Raw genomic sequence first — 8,963 nt, forward strand, 5'->3', positions numbered from 1 at the left:
AATACCCTTCCCACTCTTCCCACCAATCCCATCACTGCATTGCCTTTCCCACCAACCCCATTGCTGCACTACCCTTCCCACAAACCCCATTACCTCATTACTCTAGAACCCTGCCCCTCACATCCTTACATCACCAACCCTATCAGGGCATTACCCTTCCAGCTAATCCCACCACCACATCACCTTTCCCACCAACCCCATTGCCTCATTACTCTTCCCACCAATCCCAATCCTGCATTACCCTTCCTGCCACCCCTATCTCTGCATAACCCTTCCGACCATCCCCATCACCACATTACCTTTTCCACTAACCCCACCAAGACATCACCCTTCCCCCAATCCAATCACTGCATTATCCTTCCCACCAACCCTATAACCACATTACCTTTCCTGCCACCCCTATTTCTACATTACTATTCCATATTGGTTTTGCAGCTGAAAGATGGTTGCATATAGTTGAAGATCCAAGAATGCTGTCCTTCACATCCTTACCCTTCCCTCCTACCCTATCACCCTATTAACCTTCCCGCCAGTCCCATTACATTTCTCATTAATCCCATCACAGCATTACCTTTTCCACTAACCTAATCACTGCATTACCCTTCCAACCAACTCTATCACCACCAGTATCCTTCCTACCAATCCCATCACTGCATTATCCTTCCTATCAACTCTATCACCACCAATATCCTTCCTACCAATCCCATCACTGCATTATCCTTCCTACCAACTCTATCACCACCAGTATCCTTCCTACCAATCCCATCACTGCATTACCCTTCCAACCAACTCTATCACCACCAGTATCCTTCCTACCAATCCCATCACTGCATTACCCTTCCAACCAACTCTTATCACCACCAGTATCCTTCCTACCAATCCCATCACTGCATTACCCTTCCAACCAACTCTTATCACCACCAGTATCCTTCCTACTAATCTCATCGCTGCATTACCCTTCCAACCAACTCTATCACCACCAGTATCCTTCCTACCAATCCCATCACTGCATTATCCTTTCCAACCAACTCTTATCACCACCAGTATCCTTCCTACCAATCCCATCACTGCATTACCCTTCCAACCAACTCTATCACCACCAGTATCCTTCCTACCAATCCCATCACTGCATTATCCTTCCAACCAACTCTTATCACCACCAGTATCCTTCCTACTAATCTCATCGCTGCATTACCCTTCCAACCAACTCTATCACCACCAGTATCCTTCCTACCAATCCCATCACTGCATTATCTTTCCCACCAACTCTATCACCACCAGTTTCCTTCCTACCAATCCCATCACTGCATTATCCTTCCTACCAACTCTATCACCACCAGTATCCTTCCTACCAATCCCATCACTGCATTATCCTTCCTACCAACTCTATCACCACCAGTATCCTTCCTACTAATCTCATCGCTGCATTACCCTTCCAACCAACCCCATTTCTGCACTGCTCTTTCCATTAACCCCATCACCACATTACCCTTCCCACAAACCCCATCACCGCATTACACTTACCACCAATCCCATCATAGCATTACTTTTTCCACCAACCTAATCACTGCATTATCCTTCCCACCAACTCTATCACCACGTTACCCTTCCTGCCACTCCCATAACCACAATACCCTTCCCATCAATCCCATCACTGCATTTCCGTTCCCACCAATCCCATCACTGCATTTCTGTTCCCACCAACCCCATTACCACACTACTCTTCCCACCAACCACATAACTGCATTACTTTTCCCACAAACCCCATCACCTGTATTACCCTTCCTGCCACCCCCATCACCATATTACCATTCCTACCTCCCTTATCTCTGCTGTTCTAGATGACCCTTTCTGCCACCACATCACCTGTATAACCCTTCCTGCCACCCCCATCACCGCACTACCCTTCCTGCTACCCTTGTCTCTGAATTACCGTTCCTACCACCCCCCTCACCCCATCACTCTTCCTGCCAACCCTATCTCTGTATTACCCTTCTCGTCAATCACAGACAGTACTCGTATACCAGGCCTGGACTACCCATTTGCTTGTGAGTCCAGCTTGGAGCTGGGGAATGATGGTAGTACCTGTGGAGGCAGTAGCTGGCCTAAGCTGATTGCAAGGCCTCCCCATCAGAGTCACCACTAGATTGCAGAACTGGTTTAAGCAGTGAATGAAAAGTGGCCCCCACTCTGCACTCTCTATAGATATCTCGCCTCCTACAGGCTCTACACGGTTCCCACCTGCACTACACAGGTCCAGGGAAAAGCCTGCCCCCCTCTGTACAGCAGCACACATTACCTTTTATTGCAGCCTGTAGACTGCCAAAGTCACTAGCAGGTAAGTACATAAAATACTTTTTGCAAGACTTTGGGGGGGAAGAGGTGCTCCTGGGGTTGGGGGCCCTGTCAGTCTGGCTGTACGGGGCCCCATGATTACTAATGGCAGCACTACTAACAGACACGTATTACCTTACTCCTTGCCCAGGTGTGTCTTCCTCAGGCTTGGAGCTCTGGGAATCTTCTTCTTTTCTCTGGGTCAGAAGTTTCTGTGCCTGGGGGGCAGTCCGGTGCCCTGTAGGACCTGCGGATACAACTCTCAATTCAAGGTAAAGCACGGTATGTGGTGTGGGGATTCAAGACCAAAAAATTATATTTTAAAGTTGTTTTAATGGCACATAGACATTATACACGGAGCAGAATAGAAGTGACAGCCCTCAATCTGCATACGTTTTGCAGGTCAGTGAATTTATTGGATTTACAGGTTCAGCACATTGGGCGCATGGCTGGCACTTTTCAGGAGAAGCTCAGCAATTTTCATAATACAGGTTTCCTTTACAGCTTAAGTTCATTCTGCTTGTAGTTCGCCTCTCCTGGTTCCTTCATCAAATGATGATGTTACAATCCTTATTATAGACACATATTGGTCTCTGTGCTTCTCTATGCTATTCGTGCAGATCATGGCTGGTGGGAGGGGCCTGCAGTGTGCTGGCTTCTGGAAAACATCACAGCACCCAGTCTCTGTACTCCTCAAAAGAGCCCCCAGCCTTGATGAAAGCAGTGGGCGGGCTCTTGGGAGGAGTTATGCAAATAAATGCCTTGGTGAGTGAGTGTCAGTCTGGAGGAGTGGGTGTTCCTAGGCAGGTGGTATTTGCATAGGTAACACCCACATGAGATGCTGAGCCTTCAGGATTGAAAGAAATGAAATCCAATGAATGAAAGGGGCTAGATCAGGGTTCCTCCAGAGGTTGTCAGGGGTTCCTTGAGCAATGAGCAATTGTTGCCTCTCGGGTAAGTTCCCACTGACACCATTGATCTTTTTAGCAATCTGTAAGCGGGTAATTCTTCCCAATGACCACAAGTGAAAGCTGAAAATTGGCCTGAACAGGAAGGGGGTGAAAGTGTCCGGACTGGAAGGGGGTGAAAGTGTCCGGACTGGAAGGGGGGGAAAGTGTCCGGACTGGAAGGGGGTGAAAGTGTCCAGACTGGAAGGGGGTGAAAGTGTCCGGACTGCAAGGGGGGGAAAGTGTCCGGACTGGAAGGGGGTGAAAGTGTCCGGACTGGAAGGGGGTGAAAGTGTCCGGACTGGAAGGGGGGGGAAGTGTCCGGACTGGAAGGGGGTGAAAGTGTCCGGACTGGAAGGGGGGGGAAGTGTCTGGACTGGAAGGGGGGGAAAGTGTCCGGACTGGAAGGGGGTGAAAGTGTCCGGACTGGAAGGGGGTGAAAGTGTCCGGACTGGAAGGGGGGGGAAGTGTCTGGACTGGAAGGGGGGGAAAGTGTCCGGACTGGAAGAGGGTAAAAGTGTCCGGACTGGAATGGGGGAAAATGTCCGGACTGGAAGGGGGATGAAAGTGTCCAGACTGGAAGGGGGTGAAAGTGTCCGGACTGGAAGGGGGTGAAAGTGTCCGGACTGGAAGGGGTGAAAGTGTCCAGACTGGAAGGGGGTGAAAGTGTCCAGACTGGAAGGGGGTGAAAGTGTCCGGACTGGAAGGGGGTGAAAGTGTCCGGACTGGAAGGGGGTGAAAGTGTCCGGACTGGAAGGGGTGAAAGTGTCCGGACTGGAAGGGGGTGAAAGTGTCCGGACTGGAAGGGGTGAAAGTGTCCAGACTGGAAGGGGGTGAAAGTGTCCGGACTGGAAGGGGGTGAAAGTGTCCGGACTGGAAGGGGAGGAAAGTGTCCGGACTGGAAGGGGGTGAAAGTGTCCGGACTGGAAGGGGGTGAAAGTGTCTGGACTGGAAGTGGTTAGGAGACTGCTTCTAATCTCAGCTTGTTACCTGTATGAAAGACACCTGGTAGCCAGAAATCCTGCTGAATGATAGGGGATCAAATCCCTATTTCCCTCATGAACATGCAGATCAGTCATCATTTGTTAGACGCATTTCTGCTGAATTTGTTGTTGCTATTCTGTCTGTCAGTGTTACAATACACCAAACATTCGATTTTTAAACCGATCATTTCTTTGTGAGGGGCAAACATTCAAAATCAGCCGGGGAGCAAATACGCATTTCCTTCACTGTATATCCAGGTGATTTATTGTACATCTTGCCTTCATTGGATGTGTTCGGTCTCTTCTCTGTACAGTGCTGGGAGACGTCGCTGGGACAGGAATTCTACAAGCTCTCTGTGTTCCACTTCCTCAAACTGGTGATGGAGTTCCTGCTTGTCCAGCTTCCCCGCAGGTAGGGATCCCCTGAGCAGTGGACAGGATTAGGCAATGCGGGATATTCGGCAATCCCCAGGTGAGGTGACCAATCAGGGATCATCGGTACCAAGCGTAAGAGATCTCCACCTAAAACTATCACTTTGGATGGATGGCAGTGTAGACAGGCTGGGTGTAAAGTCAGATTTAATACTGAAACCACCTCTGTTCAGCTCCAGCTCTGTGCAGTTGCTCTATCAATCTCCTACTTACCTCTCCGCCTCTCCAGAGTGGAAGATTGTAGTCCAGGGGAGTCAAACTCAATTTCATTGCAGACTGCATTAGCATTATGGTTGCATCTGTATGACTAGATGTCCAGAGCACCCCATCCCCATTACATCGGATGTCAATAGCCCCCCCACCATTCGAAGTCAAGAGTCCCCCACCCTCCCTTACATCACAGTGCAGCCCCTCTCGCCTTGTGTTGCTGCCGGGAAGAAACTGGGGGCAGAGATGGGAAGCAGGAAGTGCAGGATCTGGAGGAGAACCAGAAGAGGGCTGGAGACGGCTGAATGCTGAGACCTGGTGAGGCGGAGACAAGAGAGTGCTGCGGCTGCACAGAGAGGTGCAGGAGGAGTCCTGTCTGCTGCCAACTGCTGAAACAAGGTGGGGGCGGAGATTGGTGGGTGCTGCGGCTGCACAGAGAAGTGCAGGGTCTGGCAGAGGAGTCCTGTCTGCTGCCAACTGCTGGAACAAGGTGGGGAGGAGATGAGTGGGTGCTGTGGCTGCACTGAGAGGCACAGGATCTGTCAGAGGAGTCCTGTCTGCTGCCAACTGCTGGAACAAGGTGGGGGCGGAGATGAGTGGGTGCTGCGGCTGCACAGAGAAGTGCAGGGTCTGGCAGAGGAGTTCTGTCTACTGCCAACTGCTAGAACAAGGTGGGGGCGGAGATGAGTAGGTGCTGCGGCTGCACAGAGAAGTGCAGGATCTAGCAGAGGAGTTCTGTCCTCCTCTCTGCTGTCACCTGCTGAGACAAGGTGGGGGCAGAGATGAGAGAGTGCTGTGACTGCACAGAGAGGCACAGGATCTGACACAGGAGTCCTGTCTGCTGCCAACTGCTGGAACAAGGTGGGTGCTGCGGCTGCACAGAGAAGTGCAGGATCTGGCAGAGGAGTTCTGTCCTCTCTGCTGCCAACTGCTGAGACAAGATGGGGGCAGAGACGAGGGGGGTGCCACAGCTGCAGGAGAGTTGCAAGGGTCAAATGAAATGGCCCTGCGGGACCAGATTCAGCCCACGGGCCTTGTGTTTCACACATGTGTTGTATTATATCATTCTAGCCACCAGGATTTTTTGTTTTACAAATGTGTCAGTCTATAACCTTTACTGCAAGTTGATTAGTCCCGAGACATGGTCTATATGTCTTATCTTGTTTTCAATAAGCCTAGATGTTATAAAATGTCTCATAAAAGTAATTTTGGTATGTATAAATTCTTCCATCAGCCTTATAGTCTTCTGTTCGGAACCCTGGCATCTAGAAGATGTGGAATCCTTGACTTTTTTATGGAGAACAACGTATTATGAACTTAACACTTCCAGGGGTTCAGGTCTATGGTTGTCCAACTTTTTATGAGATTGAAGACTTCTCTCCAATAGGTTTGTAGGTGGGGACAAGTCCACCAGATATAGGAGTACCCAATGGATTACAACCTCTCCACCATGTTGTAGGTGGAGAGGGGCCCATTGACATAGCCGGGTCTGGCTGAGGATTGGGTTTGTCCATATGTCCTTCGCCTCAAGTTCATTATAGTCCTGAGACATGGTTTATATGTCATATCTTGTTTCCAATAAGTCTAAATATTATAAAATTTTGGTTGTGTATAAGTTCTTGCAGCCTTATATAGTCTTCTTTTTGGATTCATTTTTTAAATTGTGGACATCGCTGGTGATCCCCGGCATTTAGGAATCACGCAATAAGATGTGGAATCCTTTACTTTTTTATGAGTCTATGGAGAACGAAGTATCATGAACTTGACACTTCCAGGGGTCCAGGTCTATAGCTGTCCTACTTTTTATGAGATTGAGAGACTGAAGACTTCTCTCCAATAGGTTTGTAGGTGGGGACAAGTCCACTAGATATGGGAGTAAGTACCCAATGGATTACAACCTGTTTACCATGTTATAGGTGAAGAGGGGCCCATTGACGTAGGTGGGTTTGTCCATATGACCTTCGCCTCAAGTTGATTATAGTCCTGAGACATGGTTTATATGTCATATCTTGTTTCCAATAAGTCTAGCTATTATAACATTTCTTATGAAAGTCATTTGGTTGTGTATACGTTCTTCCATACTTATATAGTCTTGGATCCATTTTTAATTGTGGACATCACTGATGATCCCCGGCATATAGAAATCACACAACAAGAAGATGTGGAATCCTTGACTTTTTTTTATGAGTCTTTGGAGAACAAAGGTATCATGAACTTGACACTTCCAGGGGTCCAGGTCTATAGCTGTCCTACTTTTTATGAGATTGAGAGATTGAAGACTTCTCTCCAATAGGTTTGTAGGTGGGGACAAGTCCACTAGACACGGGAGTAAGTACCCAATGGATTACAACCTGTTCACCATGTTGTAGGTGAGGAGGGGCCCATTGACGTAGCCGGGTGTCCATATGACCATCACCTCAAGTTGATTATAGTCCTGAAATATGGTTTATATGTCATATCTTGTTTCCAATAAGTCTAGCTATTATAACATTTCTTATGAAAGTCATTTGGTTGTGTATAAGTTCTTCCATTCTTATACAGTCTTGGATCCATTTTTTAATTGTGAACATCACTGATGACCCCTGGCATTTGGAAATCACACAATAAGATGTGGAATCCTTGACTTTTTTTTTATGAGTCTGTGGGGAACAAAGGTATTATGAACTTGACACTTCCAGGGGAACAGGTCTATGGTTGTCCTACTTGTAGGTTTTATGAGATTGAAGACTTCTTTTATAACTTTGTAGGTGGAGACAAGTCCACCAGATAAGGGAGTAAGTTCCCAATGGAATACAACCTTTCCACCATGTTGTAGGTGGAGAGGGGCCCATTGACACAGCCGGGTCTGGCTGAGGATTGGGTTTGTCCATATGTCCTTCGCCTCAAGTTCATTATAGTCCTGAGACATGGTTTATATGTCATATCTTGTTCCCAATATGTCTAGATATTATAAAATTTTGGTTGTGTATAAGTTCTTCCAGCCTTATATAGTCTTCTTTTTGGATCCATTTTTTAATTGTGGACATCGCTGGTGATCCCCGGCATTTAGGAATCACACAATAAGATGTGGAATCCTTTACTTTTTTATGAGTCTATGGAGAACGAAGTATCATGAACTTGACACTTCCAGGGGCACAGGTCTATGGTTGTCCTACTTGTAGGTTTTATGAGATTGAAGACTTCTTCTATAACTTTGTAGGTGGGGACAAGTCCACCAGATCAGGAAGTAAGTACCCAATGGAATACAACCTGTCCAACATGTTGTAGCTAAAGAGGGGGGAGGATTGGGTTTCTCCATGTATTTGTAAGCCATTGACCTCCCTTTTTCCTCCACCAGGTTCCTGATCTCCAGGTTGCAGTGTCGTGTGGTGCGTTGGCTTGGCAAGGAAAAATTTCACCTCTCGCAGAATGTCCTGGATACAGTGTACAGCCAGACGCTGGTGATGGGAGGAATGTTCTACGCCCCCTTACTTCCACTTCTCAACCTCATCTTCATCTTTATCACCTTCTATATTAAAAAGGTGAGAGGACAGATCCTGTTATGTAAACCCCAAAAAGACTGTCTAGTCTTTCCACAAATCTTTAGTTTTACATGTTAAAGAGACCAGCCTGATGTAAATAACTTTCGGAATTTAAAAAACATATTTCTGTATAATATTTATGATGATATATATACTTGGGGGCACTTTTTTTCCTTTCATATATGGGCTCAGCACTTGCTGCTCCATCTCACAATGGAAGTCCTAGTGAAAACAATGCTCTCCCTGTGGGGCTGATATCTGAGCAGCTGGTAAGCAGAGAGGGAGAGTAAAACTGTGAAATACTGAGCTCCTTCTAGAGATTAATAATCAAAGGTCTATGTTTAACCCCTTTTATCCAGTTTATGATCCTCCAGACGTTTAGGGGGTCTAGACTATGGCCAGTGGGAGCAAAAAAATGTCATACTACCTGTGGTCAGTAGGAGGAATACTGTCAGTGGCAGGAATAGTGCCCCACCATTGGTGTCAGTGGCAGGAATAGTGCCCCACCATTAGTGTCAGTGGCAGGAATAGTGCTCCAT

General features: G+C 47.5%; 1 protein-coding gene across 1 annotated transcript in view; it reads left to right on the forward strand.

Moving 5' to 3' along the window:
• The window catches only part of LOC149434150 (transmembrane channel-like protein 8), a 39,571-nt gene that overhangs the window by 22,151 nt on the left and 8,457 nt on the right, over positions 1 to 8,963 (forward strand). Inside the window, exons 9-11 of the mRNA XM_089664040.1 lie at positions 2,486 to 2,606; positions 4,579 to 4,676; positions 8,241 to 8,424. Coding sequence (XP_089520166.1) covers positions 2,486 to 2,606; positions 4,579 to 4,676; positions 8,241 to 8,424 — 403 coding nt within the window. The remainder of the gene's footprint in view (positions 1 to 2,485; positions 2,607 to 4,578; positions 4,677 to 8,240; positions 8,425 to 8,963) is intronic.

Source organism: Staurois parvus, unplaced genomic scaffold (genome assembly GCF_062004578.1).
Source record: "Staurois parvus isolate SC_StPar_1 unplaced genomic scaffold, SC_StPar_1.0 ptg001819l, whole genome shotgun sequence".
Lineage (NCBI taxonomy): Eukaryota > Metazoa > Chordata > Amphibia > Anura > Ranidae > Staurois > Staurois parvus.